At 41.4% G+C, this 22,979-nt stretch overlaps 1 protein-coding gene across 1 annotated transcript; it reads right to left on the bottom strand.

Moving 5' to 3' along the window:
- Positions 1–16,806: 16,806 nt before the first annotated feature.
- On the bottom strand, positions 16,807–20,209 carry LOC112194503. The gene is made up of 3 exons (XM_024334732.1): positions 17,769–20,209; positions 17,553–17,658; positions 16,807–17,451 (listed from the first exon to the last, which is right to left on the bottom strand). The coding sequence occupies exons 1-3, from the start codon at positions 20,207–20,209 to the stop codon at positions 16,807–16,809; spliced, it is 3,192 nt and encodes a 1,063-aa protein (XP_024190500.1).
- Positions 20,210–22,979: the final 2,770 nt, after the last annotated feature.

The following is a 22,979-nucleotide window of genomic DNA, read 5'->3' as shown; positions in this document are numbered from 1 at the left end:
CGGCTACGGCAACACATTTGGCGAAACCGAAGAGTTTCGGTCGATATTCGGCTGACGTCAAAAACTCCGACAACCGTACCACGGCCAGCCCTAATATATAGTAGATGAAAAAGCTTAGAGATATTATACAAATATAATAAGATAATTATTGGAGTATTGTAACTCCCGTAATAACCTTAATATGCTCTAATTATGAGCATAATGAATTAGTAACATTTTAGAATAAATGTATAATAAAAAAAATTTCAATGAATTGGGAGTTACACAAAGTATTTTGAAATATCGAATCAAAATTTCCAACAATCCCCTACATATTTCAAAATACGGAAGCTACTAAATGAAAAAGGAAATTATAGAGTGCCAAACGAAAATAAGAATCCAATGCTTCTGAACTGGTATTTTTTGGACTATGAACCAGCCATAGGATAAATAACTGTGATCCACAGAAATTTGGTGAAAATTAAATTTTCTATGAACCAAAATTTCTTAATATGAATAAGAGAACTACCATCCACACTGAACTCTAGAAATCAAGCATTTTCCATGGGTGGGTACGAATAGGCCATACACCCCTACCTGGATATTCATGAGTGCTCTAGAAGACTTGCCCAAGTTTCATAGGAAGCGGCTCCACTTCAACACTCATATAGGTAAGTCCATCAAGTGTGTACTGGAATCAAACACACCACCCATGTTTAAGGGCTATGGTACTTATTAAGAACAAAATTCATCCTTATACGTTCCAAAGCACTATCTTTGCATCATAGGGATGGACTCAAAGTTTAATTTGATAGTGTGTCACTGATCAACAAGTGAGTTGTTATTACCCATATGAACCTACTTCCTGGGATCGCCATTCACATAGGTTGGGTTACCATCACTCTTGACCTTTGTTGTAGACATAATCTCATCCCCCTAGATGTATTAACCACTAGCTTTGGCCTTTAGCCTAGCGGTTTTGTCAGATTATTAGCCAAAATCAACTCTGACCTACAAAGCATATTGAATAATCTCAACAATAAGTAATCTTCATTGGATTTTTGGTTATCCAATCTCATGGTAGGAGATCTCAAATATACTCTCCGAGAAGAACAAAAACCTCTTGATTATTTGAGCATTGGTTAGATCCGCAAATCACTGGTATCAGAGCTTACTGAAAAAGTTTAGGAAGAATCCCCAATGGGGACAATGTCTGAATTGATATTAGAGAAGTTTAATTCTCTACTAAAATCTTCTAATGAGAAACATCAGAACCTAATACAAGAAGTATCTAGATGTCACGATCATCTAGAAAAATTACCATATATAATCTATCAATTAGAAAAATTGGAAAATAAAATAGATTATATCAAAGAACTTCCTAACCGGGAAGAAGAACAGCTAACAAGTATTAGTAGAAAAATCAATGAACAGCGAGAAATGCTGGATTCTATGAAAAATATACTGAAGGATAAGAAAAAGCCTCCAGTAAAATTAAAGAAAGCTAATGGATTCTGTACATACATGTACATTTGCAAGCATAATTAGCTATAATGGACCACGCTCATTGTACCGCCAAAGGTACTAATTCCAACCAAAAGAATGACATGCAGACACACCGCCAGACGGGCTACGGCCTCAACGTCGGACCACCTCCAGATCGCCGACGTATGGCATCAGAAGCTTCTGAAACTGAGAACTGAAGCACATCGATCCCACATCGAAAACTAAGAGAAGATCAACCTCTTCCTCACCTATAAAAGGTTCTCTCCTCTCTCCTCATTAATGACGCATTCAATACTTACCTACTGTTACTTTGTCAACATAAATACATTGACTAACTTAGGCATCGGAGAGTTGAAGACCGCCCGGCGCGGTCTCCCTCTGACGCCCGTTGTATTTTACTTGACAGGCAACGGGAGTTTCGAGAACAACACAGGTACCGATCCGCCCATCGGATCAGCGTTAGCTAAGGTCCAGCTACCGCCGGACTTTTAGACATTAACATTGGCGCCGTCTGTGGGAAGGAGACAACAAAAGACCATCCCATCACAATCACCATGACTAGCGGTAGTGGGGGAAACACTGAAGAGCAGGCAGACCACCCCGCCATCCCCCAACCCTCCGACCCAGCGGTAGGCATTAACCGCGCACTATTCACAACCCCGGCCAACCCCGGCGGTGAGGAAAATCCAAGTAGCAGCCGCCCGCTGGGCCAAGATCTCGTCACTATGTACGAGCTGGCACTGACTGATCTTCATAGGGCAAACAAAGAACGTGAGGAGGAGTGCAAGGAAAAGGCTGAAGCCCAAAGGCAGGTGGCTACGCTTATGACACGTTTTGAGGAACTAAAGAAGACGCTGGCGGCCACCGCCCGCCCAGCACAGAGCGAGCAGTCACGTAGCACCAGGCGTAGTCGATCCAGCACCGGCACATTGGTACCAGGGCCGGTCGTACAGATGCAAGTACCGCTGAACCCACCTGAGTCGTTGGGAATTGGACCGCCGCCCATACCTCAACTAATGTTAGAGCAGGTGGCGGAATCACTTCCGCACACCAACCGCTCGGAAGCCAGGGCGAGGACTGAAGGTAATCCTCCTGTGCCGAGGTGCAGGCCATCCCAGCGGGTCATTCAGGCTGATTCCGCCGACGATGCAACCGCCCAACTATTGGAAAGGATGCACCAACTGGAGCAGAGGTTGATCCGGGCGGAGTCGGGCGTCCCAGCGCCAACTCGGAATCCGCTCTTCACTTCCAGACCTGGGCCCTTCTCCGCTGCAATTCTGCAGGCTGTCAGACCAGTATATGCAAAAACCCCAAAGTTGTCGCATTACGGCGGAATGTCCGATCCCTTCGTCCACATGGACACCTTCAAGAAGGTCACCAACAACAAGGGGTTCGACGACGCCACCTTATGCCACTTGTTCAGCGAAACGTTGGATGGCGAGGCAATGAGCTGGTTCTTTGAGTGTCCGCCGGGGTCTGTCGGCTCATTCCATGCACTATCACACGCTTTCCTCTCCCGGTTCATCTTATTGTCCGCCGGACATCACAACACAAGTCAGTTGTTCAGCGTTAAGCAGGGGGAGGACGAATCACTGAAGGGCTTCGTCAAGAGGTGGCGAGCTGCTGCGTCTCAGTGCCGTGACCTAGACAAAACGATGGCGTCAGCGGCCTTCAGGAAGGGACTTCTCAAGGGACCGTTCCTCTATCACCTCAACTACAGTCATCCCAATGCGACGTATGACCACGTCATGAGTGAGGCGGTCATTCACGCCCAGGCGGAATTCATCACATATGGAAAAACCCCACCACCACCAGCAACGCCAACAAAGTCAACACAGCCATCCTCCAGTCACCAGGAAACCGCTAACAAGACCCCCTCAGCACCACCAACTGACAAGAAAAGGGAGTGGCAGCAGGGCCACCACCAGAACAAGCGGCAGAAGGACCAGCATTACAACAGGGGAAACCGCCCAACCCATGGGGATAACCGCAACAAGCAGGCGGAGTCCTCGCAGCGGTATGCAGTTTTCATGGTCCTAACGGCCTCGTATGAAGACATCTACAATTAGTGCAAGGATCAGATCCCACCGCCACCCCCCCCCCCCCCCCCCCCAAAGTACCCAAAAACGGGCAAACCCAGGAACACCGGCAAGTGGTGCAAATACCACGAGGACAGCGGCCACAATACCAACAGCTGCAATGCTCTCAAAACGGCCGTTGAGACCTTGTACCGTGACGGCAAGTTGGAACTGTTCAGGGTGCGCCAACCACCACCAGTAATCGCCAACGTCGAGACCTTGGGCCGCATCAACACCATCGATGGCGGTGCTCCAATCACCAGCATGTCTCACAGGGCAAGAAAGCGCTATGCACGCGCTAATCATCCGAAGGAAGTCTGCAACATCCGCTACGAAAGATCCGCAAAACTCCCAAGATCAGGTTGGGAACCTATTACCTTCTCAGAGGAGGAGGAGCGCGGAGTGCATTTACTCCATGACGACCCATTCTTGGTCGATGCCATTCTTGGCAAATTCTCGGTGGGAAGAATCTTGGTGGATAACGGGTCCGCTGTCAACGTCATCTTCAGCGATTGCTACGACCATCTCAAGCGGAACAAAAAACTACTCCAGGATCACGAGCCATTGCTCAGCTTCTCCGGTGACGTCACACAACCGCTAGGGTCGGATTACATGCGACTGGTTATTGGCACTAGTCCATGCATGGCGGAGGTGCATACGGAATTCATTATTGTCGACTGTTTCAGTTCGTACAACGCCATCATTGGTCGACCAGCGCTTAACAAGCTCAAGTGCATCATTGCCGGGTACATGCTTCTCATGAAGTTCCCCACGCCCAACGGCACAGGTTGTGTGAGGGGAAGCCAGCAGCTGGCATGAGAGTGTTATTCAACGACTATAGCGCGGTCGACGCGCCGCCATGAAATTCTGACGGTGGGTAATGAGGCACCACCACCAAACATCTTTGAGGATCCTAGAGATGAGGAGAAGAAATATGTAAAGAAAGAGCCGGTCAACCCGGACACGTCGTTGAAGGTTGTCTGCATCTCAGACGAGCACCCTGAGCAGACAGTCTGCATAGGCGCCCAACTAGATCCAGAGGTGGAGGCAGAACTCACTCAATTCCTACGTGATAACGCCGCCGTCTTTGCATGGTCCTACGCTGACATGCCAGGTATCTCCCCTGATATTATCACTCATAAGCTGACCATCAAACCTTCCTTTTATCCTATCAAGCCAAAGCGGAGGGCCTTTGATGAGGAAAAATACCGGGCAATCGGAGAGGAGGTCGCCAAACTACGAGACATTGGATTCATCTGCCAAGTCATCTATCCCCAGTGGATCTCAAATTTGGTAATGGTCAAAAAGCCCAGCGGCAAGTGGCGGATGTGCGTCGACTTCAAAAATCTCAACAAGGCATGCCCAAAGGATAGTTTCCCGCTACCTCGCATCGATCAGCTGGTCGATTCAACTGCCGGACACGAGCTCCTCAGTATGATGGACGCTTTCTCCGGATACAATCAGATCAAGATGCACCCCAGCGACCAAGAATGCACCACCTTCACCACCGACAAAGGCCTCTACTGCTACAATGTCATGCCTTTCGGTCTGAAGAACGCCGGTGCAACTTACCAGCGGTTGATGAACGCCATGTTCGCTGAGCATCTGGGAAAAATCATCGAGGTCTACGTGGACGACATGCTAGTTAAGAGCATAAAGGCCAGTGGACATGTGGCAAACCTCAGAATCATAGTAACCATCCTCCTGGCCTATGGTATGCGCCTCAATCCAGAAAAATGTTTCTTTGCAGTCACCGCTAGCAAATTTCTCAGTTACATCGTCAGCGAGCGAGGTATCGAGGCTAACCCGGATAAGGTACAGGCCATCCTTAACCTGGCGAACCCCGAGTATAAGGTGGACGTCCAGTGCCTCCAGGGCAAGTTAACCGCCCTTTCTCGATTCATCTCTCAACTCACTGATAAGTGTGCCCCATTCTTCAAACTCCTCAAAACAACTCACAAGAAGGTCATCGACTGGAACCCAGAGTGTCAGGCGGCGTTCCAGGGCCAAAAGGAATACCTAGCGGCAGTCCCTCTCCTTTCTGTCCCTGTGCAAGGAGAAACATTATTCATATACCTAGCGGTCTCGACATCGGCGGTAAGTTGCGCCATTGTTCGGCGGGAAGTCCAAGATGAGCTCCCAGTGTTCTACGCCGGCAGAGGCATGAACGGAGCAGAAACAAGATATTCACCCTTGGAGCAACTGGCCCTCGCACTTATCGTTGCCGCCAGACGCCTCCGGCAATACTTCCAGGCTCACACGATCCATGTGTTAACCAATCAACTGCTGAGGCAAGTGATGCAGAATCCTAAACACTCGGGGCGCCTCAGCAAGTGGGCCATTGAGCTCAGCGAATTCGACATAGAGTACAAGCCAAGAACCGCCACGAAGGGCCAGGCAGTGGCGGACTTCATTGCTGAACTTACTGAGCGTCAGCCGGAACCCGGTACTGAAACAGAACCAGTAACAGAAATGGTAACCGGTGAAGAGGCAACTCCCCTACAGTCAGAGTGAAACCTGCATGTGGACGGCTCCGCCTGCGCCAAGGCCAGCGGCGCCGGAATCATCTTAACGGGACCCGGGGGAATAAACGCGCAGTACGCGTTGAAATTCAACTTCAAAGCTTCAAACAACATGGCGGAGTACGAGGCGCTCATCGCCGGTCTACTCCTCGCCATTGACTCAGGGACTGACAGTGTCAACATATTCAGCGACTCGCAACTAGTCGTTAACCAGGTCAACAACAGTTTCCAAGCCAAGGACCAGCAGTTAGCGGCATATTTGGGGTACGTCAAAACGTTGCTAAAAAGTTCAAATTTCACACCATCACACAAATCCTCAGGGAAAAGAACGCCAAGGCTGATTCACTAGCGAGACTGGCAACCGCCCAGCCACATCAGAGTCCAGCGGACACAAGGGTGGAGTACCTTGACAAGCCAAGTATCACAAAGACCCTGGCGGAGATCTTCAACATTCAAGTCAATCCCAGCTGGATGGACGAGATCATTGCATATAAACGCAGCGGCACATTGCCAGAAGATAAGGTCCAGGCAAGACAGCTCAAGCGGAGAGCAACCCGCTACAACATCCGGTATGGCAAGCTTTACCGCCAGGGATTCACCCATCCCAACCTCCGCTGTCTAACCCCAGAGGAGGGAAAGGTCGTCCCAGCGGAAATCCATGGCGGAGAATGTGGAAACCACTCGGGCGCCAGATCCTTGGCCAACCGCACAATGCGACAAGGCTACTTCTGGCCCACACTTGGTGATGACGCCCGGCGGATTTCGAGGTCTTGCCACAAATGCCAACAGTTTGCAGATCTCCCACACGCACCGGCGGAACCACTGTCAATCATCATCGGGCCATGGATTCACTCCACGTGGGGCCTTGATTTGATGGGAAAGTTCCAAACCGCCAAGGGCCAGTTCAAATACAACATTGTTGCCATCAATTACAACAGTAAGTGGATAGAGGCGGAGCCACTGACGGCAATAACTACCGCAAAGGTAATTCGCTTCCTTTAGAAGAATATCTACTGCCGCTATGGTGTCCCACATACAATCATTACAGACAATGGCACACAGTTTAACAATAAGGAACTCATCTAATTTACAGCCAACTTGGGCACTAAGTTAAGTTTTGCATATGTAGCCCATCCCCAAACCAACGGCCAGGTCGAAGCAGCAAACAAGATAATCAAGAAGCTGCTAAAAAAGAAGCTCGACGACGCCAAGGGTTTGTGGGCGGAAAAGCTTCCAGAAGTCCTATGGGCCATCCGGACAACTCCAACTACCGCCACCGGCGAAACTCCTTTTTGTATGATGTTCGGCACAGAGGCTGTCCTTCTTATTGAGGTAACTCAGCCTATCGCTAGGGTCGAAGGGTACGGCCTAGAGACCAACAGCGACGGCGTCAACTTGGACAGGGACCTCCTAGAAGAAAAAAGATACAAGGCCTATTTGTACAACTTGCAAAACAAGCAACGGGTATCGCGTTTCTACAACGCCAGAGTCAAGGCCCGGAACCTCCAACTGGGGGACTGGGTAATGAAGGAAGTCATTCCGCCGCCAACAAAACTCCGCCCAACTTGGGAAGGCCCATACAAAATTACGGAAGTCGTTAGCCCAGGCACCTTCTACTTAATGGACAAGGACGGCGTCACTACGACCCACCCTTGGAATACCGAACACCTTCGGTATTACTACAAGTAGTCAGACCGCTACCCAGGAGCATCTTCACTTAGCTAAATTTTTGTTCAATATTTAGCTAAGGGAAGCTACCCAACGGGTACTACCCCACTTTTGTACACTGATCAGTCAGCTATCAATGAAACGAGGAATTATTCAAACCATTGTTACCAAGTCTAACACTGAGGGCAACTGGCAACGCCAGCAATCGTCAGCGGACCTCGTCCGCTACGTGGTGCACTTGGACCAATCTTAATTCCTTTCATGTTTCATTGATGGACAAAAGAAAAATATAACTCAAAGTACTAGCACTACAAACACATCATAGCAAAACCAATTCAAAACTTTATTTCATTTCGCAACATTCATTACAAACGGTTATGCCTCAGCGGCTACAAAACAAAAAAGAGTAAGAAAATCTATAGCGATCCCAGCTGGCTTCAAGGGTTGCCTTCGACATCTTCTGCTTCAACAGGCAGCGGCACGATCGTTCGACTCGCTTGATCGGACCCTCGCGTTGTCGGACTGGGGGTCTCTATGGTGCCATCCGCCCGGGCGTGCTCCGCCAGGAATCCAGCATGCGACACCTCCGACGGGGTAGGGTGAGGAGTCTGCTGGGACCCTTCAGTCGGATGAAAACAACAAAACCCATAAAATAGCAGATCCAATGAAACAGGAAAAAGGAAATCCAGATACCAACCTCGGTGTTGAAGCCTCGATACGATGGTGCACAGTACTCTTAGGGGGGTGCCCGGCGCGGTCTCCCTCTGATGCCCGTTGTATTTTACTTGACAGGCAACGGGAGTTTCGAGAACAACACAGGTACCGATCCGCCCACCGGATCAGCGTTAGCTAAGGTCCAGCTACCGCCAGACTTTCAGACATTAACAGATTCAAACCATTAGAAAAACCTGAGAAGAATCCTGTTCCAAACATGATTTTTCTAGAACCTTCTACTAGTCTGACTAGTTTCAAATATGAAAAGCCAAAACACTTGGTAGCAAGATATGTCAAACTGATGAGCATCTTTGGAAAAAATAAAGGAGTGCAACTTCTAAATGCAGAAGAATTTGAATACAATGAAATAGAACAAGAGGTAAATAACTCCGCAATTCCAAAATTAGATTTCAAACAAATCTATAAAAGAGGAAAGTTTGAATTGATGGACAACCATCATTTCAAATTATTAGAATTTACAACTCCTTCTACAACAGGAGAAACAGATCTCTTGATGATCACTCCTCAAGAAGGTGCCAGAGCGAAAGCAAAAAATTATCAATTTATGCATATTGGAGCAGTCCAAGTTGGCATAAAACTCCTTGCCCAAGAAGGCTTAAACTGTTCAGTTCTATGTGTCTTATAAGGCAAAAGACTAAGAGATTCTCAAGCTACTCTGTTGGAAACAATTGAAGCATCTTTATGCAATCAAGTGACATATTTCAACTGTTTCCCACATTTCTCAACCAACTTGAAAGATGCAGCTCACTGTCTAGGACTGAGAGTCAAGACGGATGGTATGTCAATGAAAGAAAATATGCAAGAACTCGCAATAGTAGACAAAATATACTATAAACTGATGAGTTGGTCACTAGAACCAAAGACAAAGATATCAAATATCCCAGGTCTTACTATTGGATTTCTCACCAGTCAGAAGAACCATTCACAACAAATTCACAAAATTACATGGAATGAGGTAACTTTCCCTATTGAATGTAAATTGTCTGGTCTAAAGAAACCACCAGAAAGTGCAAAAGCTGCAATTTATGAAAGCAGAAAGATTAGAGATATCAGTCTAAAATTTGATGATCACGGAAAAAGTGATGTCGGCCCTGAGAATATCAAGATAAACAGAAATTTTAGAAGATGAAACAGTACTAGAGAAGCAAGTACTAGTGGCACTAAATTTGTTATAGAAGAACCAACAGATCCTATTATTGAAGAAGAACTAGAAGGTGATCTAAATAGACCAGTAAACATGTTTAGAGCAAAAAAACTCTATGACCTCTGAAGCAGAATCTTGTGAAAATACTGAACGATTAGAACAACTAATTAAACAAATGAAAATTTTCAAAATAGGAAAGGTAAGAAAAATCCTTCCTTATCAAGATATAGAAATGGAAGACGGAGAAAGCTCCAGTTCCAAAACTTTCATCATTAGAGAAAAGGGAAAATTAAAACTCCCTATACAAAAAGCTCCTACAAGCAAAACAGAAGAAAAAAATTCACAAAGATTTGTCCCAGAAGACAATATGCCTAGGGTGCCAATCACAAATTATGGTGTATGGCTAAATCTACACAAAGCTCTAGATAAAAGAAAAGTTATTGACCAATGGGTAGATAGCCTTATGATGGCTTCTTCTCTTACTCTTGGAAAGTTTGAAGCCCTAGATCTTTAGGTGTACTATGAAACTACTCTCACTGAAGTAACCAAAAAATATTATTTGTCTTTCAAAGAGACTGCCAGAGGAAGAGACTGGCTGGAAGAAATAAAAAATTTAAAATCTCCGTATAATTTTACAGAACCCCTGTACGGTGAAATTTGTGGAGATCTCTCAAATTTGAGTGAAAAGGCCAAGGAAGCGGCCAAATCAAATATCTATGCTCTCAAAATTTGTGACATGAGATATTTTGAAGAATATCTAAATGAATTCCAAGAATACTACTGTACAATAGGTGAACTAGAAAATACTGATCTAGTAAACCTGTTACACAGGAAACTTCCTGAACCATGGAGAACAGCTGTGAGAGAAAGTATAGCTGAAAAACCAATTGAAAGATTTTTAGTTGGAGGAATTACCGACAAAATTGGGCAATTACTAAAAGAACAATGTGATGCGCTATAAGCAAGCGCATAATTTAACCCTGAAAATATCGTTAGTAGTATAAGTAAATAGGGATCGTTCTATTCCGGGGATTGAGGGTACACCTGTCATTGTCAAACAATTAAACAATTAAAATTAAAACAAAGTATAATATTCACAAAGATATTCACAAGTATAAACATTATTTACGAAAAAGGGGGATTTTGTTTTTGGTTTTTTTTCGAAAATAAAACTAAGTTAACAAAATAATTAAAATGCAAAAACATAAAAATACAAATGGAGTGAGAGAACAAAGATCAAAAACCGAAACATATGATTAAACACTATGCCAAAAAAGCCTTCAGACGACAGATTATATCTGTCGTCTGATGAAGTAAAAATCTGTTGTCTAGGTGGCTGCCGTCTCTAAGACACTCAGACGACAGATATTATCCGTCGTTGATAATGCACTCAGACGACAGATTCAATTTAAGGTACTGTCGTCTGAAGTACCTAATATTGAAGAATCGGGGTCTATCTGTCGTCTGAAACACTATACCACTACATATTAATGTTGTTGAAAATTCACTTCATCAACAGATTTAAACAATAACCGTCGATGTAGTTAATGTCAGACGACAGAGTTTTTATTGTTTCTGTCGTTTGATTAAACCAATATTAAGCTTAATTGAAACTTCTGTTGTCTGATTTAAAGTACAACGACAGTTATATGTCGACTGATTTAATATGAAACAACATTTATTTCGTGAGTTATGTTGTTTGACATTTGTTTGGACTACAGATAATTGTGATTCTTGTGGTTAGATTTGATATCCAACTATAGTTTTAGTTTTTTTTATGTCGTTTGAATGTCACTTGGAGTATAGTCTTACTCAACTTTCTGTTGTCTGAAGTAGTATTCAATCTCATTTTTCTGTTGTTTGTTTAGACTTTCAACCATTGTTTTAGTTATGTTCTGTTGTTTGAGAGTGATTAGAAGTATACTTTTATGTTGTTTGAAGTAGTTTGAAACAATAGATTAAGCACCTAATTATGTTGTCTGGGAGTTGTTTGACCTATACTTTTCTGTTGTTTGAAGTAGGTAGAAACAACATATCAGCCACATACTTCTGTTGTCTGAGAGCTCTTTGAACTCTACTTTTCTGTTGTCTGAGAGTTCTTTGAACTCCACTTTTCTGTTGTTTGAAGTAGGTAGAAACAACATATCAGGCACCTACTTCTGTTGTCTGAGAGCTCTTTGAACTGCACTTTTCTGTTGTCTGAGAGTTGTTTGAACTCCACTTTTCTGTTGTTTGAAGTAGTTAGAAACAACATATCAGGCACCTACTTCTGTTGTCTGAGAGCTCTTTGAACTCCACTTTTCTGTTGTTTGAAGTAGGTAGAAACAACATATCAGCCACCTACTTCTGTTGTCTGAGAGCTCTTTGAACTCTACTTTTATGTTGTTTGAACTTGGTAGAAACAACATATGATCATTTGTTTATGTTGTTTCTATTTTCATGATACAACAGAAATTGTGAAACCTGCATATATATATATATATATATATATATATATCTGTTGCCTTTCAACCATTTCAACATCATTCATTTACAATCATGAAAACCATAAAATTGGATTAAAATCAGCATTCAAAATGATGCCTACGTTTCATTGCATGAACATCATCCAAAATACAATTCATAGTTCCAACTGTAAACCTAGTCAACAGTTACATAGTGATCGAGATCGAAAACCAAAAAACCATCTTATCTCGATCATTTACCTAATATTGCACTAAGTGAAAAACCTATAAGGTACTTAGTGCAAAACCTATAAGGTACAGAGAGAGTAGCTAGGCAGAGAAACTGCATGCATAACATAGGTTCATATATCAACACTTCCATCAGTTATATATAAATGCACAAAAGCAGTTCCTAGTGACGCTCTGATACCTTAAACAGAACTAATGCTAGAACTTCATAACATGATTTGACCATTCAGCTCGAACCACATCAATATCCTTCTGTGTGTAAGCAAGATTTGATTTCCTTTCCCACTGAAACAAGCAAATGCAGCAAGTTATTATGGTGTAATCAAATTTCACATTATAGGTGTATTTCAGATTTTGACAAAATAAAGTTCATTAAATTTGAGAAGCAAATGCAACAAGTCCATTATATGGAAGTACTTATGATGAAATACTAATTCATCTCAGAACAAAAGCAGTTGAACATTCTTACCTTGTTAGCAAACTCCAAGTTCTTGTCTTCTACGATTTCTTTCATATAACGCAAGATGAAATAACCACAAGTGTTAGAATCAGTTTGCTCTGGAATACCCTGAAAATAATAAACTAGTATTAACCATCGCGCCGGGAAATATATCATACCATATGAGGAAGTACGACTTAATGGAGACTACAAAAATTCTAACCAACTTACAGCAAGATTCTTCCATTAGATTATTTTCCTTCCTTTCCTACCCTTTTGGGCATTGAAGATTTTAATGGAGCTTCAAAATGATGATCACAAAAATTAAAATTAGTAAGCAACAAGTTCAGTACATGAAGAAACAACATAAACTGATCAATATGGTAAAAATAATAATTGGGAAGCAGACTCACTTGTCGACAATAGCTTTCCATTCACCAGCACAAAGTCGCCTTTTTAGTGGATCCATGAAATGCACAATTTCTTCATCCGGGTTCACCACCGACAACATCCAATGAGCACTATAGAAAAAGATGTAAAATTTTCAGAAAGGATTAAGTCCATTAAATCTATACATAGAAGCTATCAACAAGACCGACATAACATGCCTAACATTGTAGTAATACTGATTACATACCCTGAGTTATATGGAACCAAAAATATCTGCCCCGGTTTCCCTAACATGTACCGATTTGACATAGACCGTGCCCGTTCAGTGGGATTTCCACACCCAATTATACCTGTGTGTGCAGGGTCGATAAAGCCAACCATATCAAGCATCTTAGACTTTTTCAGTACTCCATAAAGGTAGCTACAAATAATATTGCAATATTAAAGGGATAAAAAAAAAGGATTCTGATTATGAAGATTAAGCAGTATAGTCAATTACTAAAGATAAGAATAAGGTAATAGAAAACTGATCTGTACCTCATGTAAAAAACAATGACTCCTCCAGATACTTCCAACATGTTAGCCATGTTATAGATATCCCTTCTAAAGATGACGGCTTTCCTAGAATGACCGAAAATTTCCCCATCAAATGTTGTGTGGATTGTGGCGCCATCCATCAATCCATTCTTGGCCCACATACACAAGTCCTTTACTGGTAATGGCAGATTCGTCGGCAAGTTTTCCAGGTCTTCATTGTCATCATCAAATGATTCTTTTCTTCTCTTCTTCGGATTAGCACGCGTTGTTTTCTAATTTTGTAACGATAAGACTACATGTTATCAACCCTTTTCAATATTAACATATACCACATATATGAAACAAATTTGCACATTAATTAAACATCAATAAATAAAAGATGGACTATAAATGAATTAAGAATGAGTTACTTTCTGCTCAATGGGTTTAGGGGGTGCCTCTGGTGCAGGGGTAACAACTAGCTTTCTTGGCCAAGCAACACAAGTCCCAATGGCGTCTCCGACAGTGACTATGTCAGCATCCTTCACTGGAAACGGTAACAAGGCATCATGCACAATGGTTCCAATGACTGAGACGCGCACATTGTCCTCTCCCAATGGAACCCCATGGATCTTCTGATTGCCTTCCTCAACATTAACTTGAATGATGGTACCATATGCAACAATATTCTCTACCCTATCTAATGCTAGTCCGCAATCGTTCCCATCAATCAGCTCCTATGTCAAACAATGAGCAGTTAATCATTCACTATATGAATTCCACATTTAGCGATGTTATTGTAGTTTCTAATAAAGACAGTCAAAGGAAAATGAAGTTAAGGAGAACAGAGATAAATTAAGGCAACAAAGGTGCTTACATTGTCATTATTGAAAGAATTTTTCGAAGATATGTGGACTCTAACCTCCTCTTGAATTATAGAAGACAGTTTCTGCTTTGGTGGATCTGTAGCCACTTGCTGGTCCTCTTGAACAAATATCTTCTCATCAGCTAAAACCAACTTCTTCTTCACTGTTTTGGCCTCACCCTCCACAATGTCAATCATAATCTTCTCAGCTGGTCGGGAACAGCTCCCTTCGCCTGAACCATGTTCATTAAGTGGTGTGAATTGTTTTGGTGACTCTAGTGGCACCTCTTTCCCATCAATTTTTGCTTCCAACCTCGCAATCTTGGCTGTCCAATATGCTCTTTCCTCAGCAACTTGTCTATCTCTCTCTTCTTCCCATGCAACTCTTCCCTTAGCGAGTATACTTTCCTTCTCCTCCTCCAAAATCAACTTCACACTCTTCCTCACAGTCTCTTCCACACTTCTCTTTCTGCTTTTTGGGAGGTTAAAGTATGAAGTTGGTTTGGTGAAACCACCAACGCCTCGTACCCTCCCAGGATGCTCTGGGTTCCCCAATGCTAAGGTGAGCACATCATCTGAACCATCTGTTGTAAGCTCTCCATCAGACTCCTTTTTCTTTAACCTTTCCTGGTACAAATATACGTACATAAGCTCACTTATTAAGTAATTCACATATGAAGGAAGAATATGTGTGTATATAGCCAGTGAAGTTTCAGATAAAAACTTACAATTTTTTCTGCCGTCTTCTCCACCTCAGATTCTTTGAAGCAGCCATTCTTATCTTGCCGTGCCTTCACCCACATCGTCGCACGATCCAGTTTCTCTAAGGGGATTGACTCGGACTATAAAAAATGAAAATATATATTAGAATTGGTAACCACAAGCTCTATTCACAAAGTTCAATAAGTATCATCCAAAAACTAACCAGTTCGGCCTCTAAGTTGGCATATCCTTTACGTGCCATACGATGAGGGTACCGATTTTCCTTTCTTTTTTCTATTTGTGCATCACGCAATTCCTACAAACCAAAGCATATTTAGGCACTACATTGCACTGAACTTATACAAACCACTGATAAAATGAAATCAACATATCAAAAATGAAACCAACAGTTGAACTAAGTTTCCAACAGCTAACAAACCTGAAATTTTTCAGAAATCCTGTCAGCGACAAAGATATCCCAATCAGCCTTCTTAACACATCGATAATCATCCGGTGGATTTTCAAGCAATTCAGGGGTATCCATATAAGGGATAATGTACTTGTTGGTCAATTTGCTCTTGAATTCCCTCCATTTATTTGCAGCAGAGGTAATCACCAGCTTCTTACATTCTTTAGGGATCACATATGCATCCTATGTATAAGAAAAAGAAGATTAGTTTACATCGGAAATAAGTGACTGAAAGCGATAAGGATTGCAATATGTTGTAAGATTTAGTTTAAATACCTGAATAGATTCCCAGATTTTCTGTTTTTCATCAGAGTCCACCTCTCTCCAATCACTAGTGACAATTGGGATCTTTGTACGTGCTAAGACCCCAATGTAAGACTGCATTTCTTTGGCTGCCTTACCATAAGGTTCCCCCTTATCATTAATCTGTATAGTTAGCTTTCTCCCTCTGATGAGTCGCCTTGTAATGCGATTCATTGTCACCATCCCTCGCCTAAGCAGCTTCAAACCACCAGTTGCATCGGGATCTTCCTCATCATCACCATCCTTTGTCTTATTAGACTTAGAACTATTTCCAGACTTGGTCTTTGATACAGATTTCTTTGATACAGCCTTTGTCTTCTTCTTCAGGGATGTAGTCTTCTTCTTAGTTTCGACAACCTTCTTCTTCGAAGACACCTCCTTCTTCTTGGAAGACACAACCCTCTTCTTTGGAGACAAAGCCTTAGGTGTGGTTGACGGTCCTGCATCCTTAGAGCTAGTTCTTTTCATTTGCACAGCTTTCATCCTCAAAGCTATCGCTTTAGCGGCAGCTGCTGCTCTATTAGATGGCGCCATGATCTACAACACACATGCACATAATCTGTTAGTCACATGATAGGCAAAATGACATATATAGGATGCATCACTTACAATTAAAATGACATATTAGTGAAAATCAAACACTTAGGTAATCAAGTAACAACTTGAATCAGCATATATTCCATCAACTAACAGATTAAAGTACAATAGCTAAAAGCTACAATAGACTATACTAATATGCATACATAAGCATCAAAATCCTAAACACCATGCTACTCCCATCAATCACGAGGCAAACTTTAATTGTCAACCCATATTCCTTCATCACCATCTCGCATATGAATGGTAGGTTGATGACCAACTACATCATCAAAGGTTTCAACTGATGGCATTGTCGGATTAAATGGAGGGAATTCCACTTCAGGGTTTTCGCACTCATCATTAGCCCCTTCGTAGTCTTTATCCGGGCACCTCACCACTACTGACCATTCAGCATTGAGGGGGTCTTCAATATAAAAAACTTGTTTCACATGTGTAGCTAAGACAAACGGATCATTTAAATGCCCTATCCTATTCAGTTTCACCAAAGTAAACCCAAGATCGTCTACTTTGACGCCCCTAGAACTCTCTACCCAATCACATTTAAACAATGGTACCCTAAATTTGTAATAGTCAACCTCCCATATTGTTTTAATTACACCGTAGAAGTCCATATCATGAGTTCTGGGCTTTCGATCCTTTGCACTTGCAACTTGCATTGCATCGGCAAGTAAAAAAACACCACTGTTCTGAACAGATTTGACATTGTCCCGCGCTTTGGTGTTGAAATCAACTCCACTGACATGGTATCCACTAAAGGTTGGTACTTCACGCCTTGGGCCGCCAGCCATCCACCTCATTGTTTCTGAAACATCATTGTCGGGAACATGCATCGCATTTGCAACCTGGTAATTCAATTATACATTAATAAAGTGCTCTAATCAAATAATTAAACTCAGAACATTCAAAATCAACATATGAATAAGCATAATCCATATGAACTTACCCTTTCCTTTAACCAATCTCCAAATGTCGCATTCTGTTTTTCCCTCAACCACCTCTCGTTTTTCTTGAACTTAGGGAAAGTTAACTCCAACAGTTCCATATGCTCCCTAAGTACAAGGAAAAGGAAACTGATCAACAATATAACTCAAATGAATATATATTACAGGTATTGATATTACAAAGGAAAAACAGTAGCATTGCATAAAGTAATACGTACTTGAAGTATGGCATGGCATCTTCAGTGTTCCGCAATACACACAGGTGTGCAAGTCGTAACTCCTTTGCAGAAACGGTCACCATGGTTGCGCCTGATAAAGGCTTGGATCCATTACACAGTCCAGATAAGCTTCTTAATGGAATTCCCACAGTGGTATCATCTTCACGAAGCATACGTTCTGAGCAAAACTCTATAGCCTCTTCAACAATGTAATTCTCAGCAATACACCCCTCAGGAAAATGGCGACTTCTTACATACCCTTTGAACACTTTCATGTACCTCTCAAACGGGTACATCCATCGAAGAAACACCGGACCACATAACTCTACTTCTCTAACAAGATGGACTGTTAAATGAATCATTACATCGAAAAACGAAGGTGGGAAGAACTTTTCAAGCAAGCAAACTGTATCAATAAGGTCAGCTTGCATTTGTTGAAGTTTTGAAACATCTATCACCTTACTACAAATTGCCTTGAAGAATAGGCAAAACCGAATAATAGCATACCTAACCGGCTTTTCTAAAACTGATCGTAATGCCACAGGGAGAAGAATCTGCATAATTGTGTGGCAATCATGTGATTTAAGACCGACGAGTCTCAAATCTTCCATTGAAACCAGATTCCTTAGGTTTGAGCATAAGCGCACAGGAACCGTCATGTTGAAAAAGGAAGAGCATAATATTTTCTTCTCATCTAGCAGCAAGTTCCAACTCGCCAAAGGCAACTTGGCCCTTTTCGGACCAGGTGTAGGCTTCAAATCAGTTCTGATGCCCATATCAACCATGTCCAAACGAGAAGCAGCTCCATCCTTGGTCTTCCCGGGAATGTTCAATAGGGTACCAAGAATAGCATCGCAGCAATTCTTCTCAATGTGCATCACATCGAGAATGTGTCTCACTGGAAGATGTTTCCAGTAATCAAGTTCAAAGAACACTGATTTTTTTTTCCAACAAGGTCTGTTTTTCGCTTCAACACCCTTATAAGGGGTAGAAGTTTTTTTTTTCCCAAATGGTCTGTTCAGACCTTCAACTCTTGACAACATCTCCTCTCCACTTAATGGTGAAGGAGCGACATCTTCCTCTATGGTATTGTCAAAAGCTGCAGCTTGCCTTCGATATGGATGATGTCTTGGCAAAAATCTGCGATGTCTCATGAATGCCATTTTGTTACTATGCTTCAACCTGTATGGTCGGGTTTCATTAACACAAACTGGACAAGCATTATATCCTTTGGTAATGCTGCCGGAGAGGTTCCCATATGCGGGAAAGTCGTTAATAGTCCAAAATAGGACTGCCTTCAGTTTGAAGGGCTCTCCTCTAAGGGCATCATACACTTCAACCCCATCCCACAGTAGTTTCAAATCATCTATCAAAGGCTGCAAGTAAACGTCAATATCATTTCCCGGCTGTTTGGGTCCAGATATTAACAATGTTAACATCATGTGCTTCCTCTTCATGCATAGCCAAGGAGGAAGGTTATAAGTAACAAGAATAACAGGCCAGCAAGAGTACCGGCTACTTAATGAACTGTGGGGATTAAACCCATCTGAGGAAAGGGCTAACCTAAGGTTCCTCGGTTCACTACCAAATTCTGGCCACTTTGTGTCAACTAACTTCCAAGTCGGGGAATCTACTGGATGCCTCATCATTCCATCTGTTTTCCTATCATTGGCATGCCAAGTCAAATCCTTAGCTGTCTTGGTCGATAGGAACATCCGTTTGAATCTCGGGATTGGTGGGAAGTACCACAAGACCTTCCCAGGTACCCCTTCCTTATTAGTATTGTCTCTGCCCAGTTTCCAACGTGATTCACCACATGTTGGACAACTTGTTGCTTCTGCATGCTGCCCTCTATAAAGGATGCAGTCATTTGGACAAGCATGAATCCTTTCATAGGCCATGCCCAATGTAGCAAGTGTTTTCTTAGCCTCATATAGAGACCCAGGCACCTCATTCCCTTCAGGCAACAACATGCCAATCATTATTAGCATGTCAGAATAACAAGAGTCCGTCATTCCGTGTTTTGCCTTCAAATTGAAGGTTTGTATCAAACCGTTTAACTTTGTAGTCTTAGTACAACCCGGATACAAAGGCTTATCCCCATCCTCTACAAACCTAAGAAACTCATTTGAGTCACTCGAAATCTCATCTTCTTCATCCCCTATCCCAAAATCAGCACCCATATCTACTGTTTCTGATTCACCTAAAATATCCGCATTCATGGCGGAAGGTTCTCCATGCCATTTCCATTGCTTATATCTAACATCAATACCATTAAAGTATATATGGTCCTTGATCACTCCAATAGAAAATTCATCATTGTTACAACACTTCAAACAAGGACAACATATTTTTGATATGTCGCTTGCATTTGCCAAAGCGAACTTAAGAAAGTCTTCAAGTCCTATCTTAAACTTCAATGATCTTCTATCAGCATGCATCCATGATTTATCCATCTTATATATAAACATATTACACAATTAGGAACTATATTATCACCTAGGATTGAAAGCTTAAAAACGTACATATCACTATTAAACAACTTCACCACACATATATACACACACACAGCTACATGAAGCAACATTAATTCATAAACATACAGCAGAGCTTAATTTAACATTCGAATGTAGCCACTCCATGACAAACATGGGCATCAATATTACAGAAAATTTCAATATCTCCTGACCATACATTGTAACCAGAACTATAAAATTCCAATAATTCATGTGCTTCTAGAACAGAAAGTTCACAAAAATAAAATGAAGAACGAACTATGTGATGATTATAAATGCTTACCTCAATTTGTTTAACTCTGAGATAAGCCAATTATCCGCTTCCAATGCTTGCCTAATGAGCCTAACTCCAAGCTTTCACTACATAGCACCAAGAGCAAAAAAAAAACAAAAAAAAAAAACATGATCAGCAATATGTAGTATAGAACAAGTTCAGATTGCACAAATAGAACAGGACAAAAAATTATGGAGGTAACAGAATAGCTTAAGGGAAAGATATATTTCTATTCGGAGATGCGTATGAAGGGGAGAGCCAACTAGAAAGTGCTGAAATGGCTTTTTTATCATAAAACAAAATGCTGAAGCATGCAAGTCTGTAAAATGATTTTAAGTGCAAACCAAATGAAATGAAGCTCAACAATAACTGATGAAAGTGTATTTCATGAAATAACTTGAAAGGCAGTTCATCTATGTACATTTACAATATGACTGCTTCATGAATTTGAATCAAATCCATTGTTCATGGTGTTCAAGTAAAATTAGTTTGCACTCTGTCAATACTAAAACTTAAAAATCATAATCTCACATAAATGAAAAACACTCCAGTCTCACCAAGAAAGATAAAATGTCATGCTATAATCTTCAAGTTATAGTACTAACAAAACCACATGTCCTAAAGAAAAAAGGGGAAGGAAAAAAAAAAGATAAACTTTGTTTTGATTGTTATACTATTTTGTTATGTTGGTTTCGTTCAGAAACTTTATTTGTCATGGCAAGAAAAGAAGAAAAGATGTGGAGAAAATGTGAGTTCAGACTTTAACAAATACTAATTTAGACAAACTTCAAGATGAGTAACAACTCCAACATTTTGCTTATAGTTGTAAAAGTTTGAAGAAAGATAAGTGGTGTATCAATTTTTAGATTTCTCGTCCAAACTGAGAAAAGCAATTTCACCAAGCATGAGTGAATTCTGACTGCTAAAAGATACGTTGACACATTGTTGATTGATCATAAAATAATTATAAGAATAAGAATAGACACCTTAATTTGGACTAAAAACAAACAACCAAACAGAAAAAGGAGGTATTTGAGGAAGCATTTAAGATCAAAAGGACATACAAGTGTTTCAGATTCCATATCACTTCAAAATCAAAGATAAGTAAATTCGACAATGACACAACAAATGGAATTCCTATTTTTTCATTGTTTCATTTCATCGCAGTTGCTGCAAATTCACCAGAAAACATAGTGACAATTTATTGAAATTCATGTGCTTTGTATTTAAAGCCTCATACTGATTCATTCACTTCACCAATTAAAACTAAATTGGGTGAACCATGCAGAAGGATGTTACGAGAGAGAAGTAAACAAAAACTAACGATCAATTCCAGTTATTCAATAAAAGGTTCACTTACATGATGAAATATGTAGCACAAGCATTCTAGAAGAAATCTAAAATTGGCTGCTTCACCCCAGACAAACAGTACTTGCAAACAAACAGTAGCTTTTTCTCCTTGCTAACTGACTGCAAACTGCACAAAATTGATTGATTCAATTAGTCACTATCATCAATCACCATCATTTAATAAACAAGAAAATATCAATTTATCATCGGAAGAGTGAAGTAAGAAAGGATATGAAATCAGATCGATCTAGAAGTCCTTACTTGCTCCAAATTGGCTGAATGCACAAGTAGTTACACCACTTTATATAGTTGTCTAGGGACTTTAAAAATATATTTTGCACTGCAGCCTCATCCAATATCTGCGCAATACAAGGACACAAGTCACAATTTGTGATAAAAAAATTAAATCTTACAACAAATCTTCAATAACACATGGCACTATAATGAAATAACTGGAAACCTCATGAAGAGGCCCAATCAGTTCTTATGGAGACTATTGAAGTAAAATAAGATGTGTACTTTTGTTTAACCACCTTTAACAATATGAATATCATATTAAGATAGAAATTTCATTTTATGTAAACCCCCACTGAGGCCAGCACGTCAAATACAAACTTGTCCACAAAATTTCTTGTCTTTTCCAAATTATAAAGTGCAGTATTATCATGTCATGTGTCTGAAATACATATGAAGAACTTCTTATAGATATCACTTTCGCATAGGTACCAGATGAGTAGGCAGATATAGCCATTAAAATCATGGATAGCTGGCATCAAAAATAAGATTATGGTACATGGATCCCCACCCCATCCTGAATCATGGATCCCCACCCCATCCTTCACTTCCAATAACACTAAACTCAAGCAAAAACATATATTAATTGGCAACACAACAATGCAGCTCCATCATGTACTTCTCAGTTAACTATCTCACTTAACATGGAATATTGATGACAGACTTACAAGTTCAGTTTCATCAGGAATGCGAGGACGAGTTCAAGGTCAGCAGCGACTCGGGGCTGTCGGAGGAGGAAGTCGAGAAGCGTCGGGCGGTGTACGGATGGAACGAACT

This window comes from Rosa chinensis, chromosome 3, assembly GCF_002994745.2.
Source record: "Rosa chinensis cultivar Old Blush chromosome 3, RchiOBHm-V2, whole genome shotgun sequence".
NCBI classification, from domain to species: Eukaryota; Viridiplantae; Streptophyta; class Magnoliopsida; order Rosales; family Rosaceae; genus Rosa; species Rosa chinensis.
Note: the sequence above shows the minus strand (reverse complement) of the source record. Positions and strands in the feature narration are given on the sequence as shown.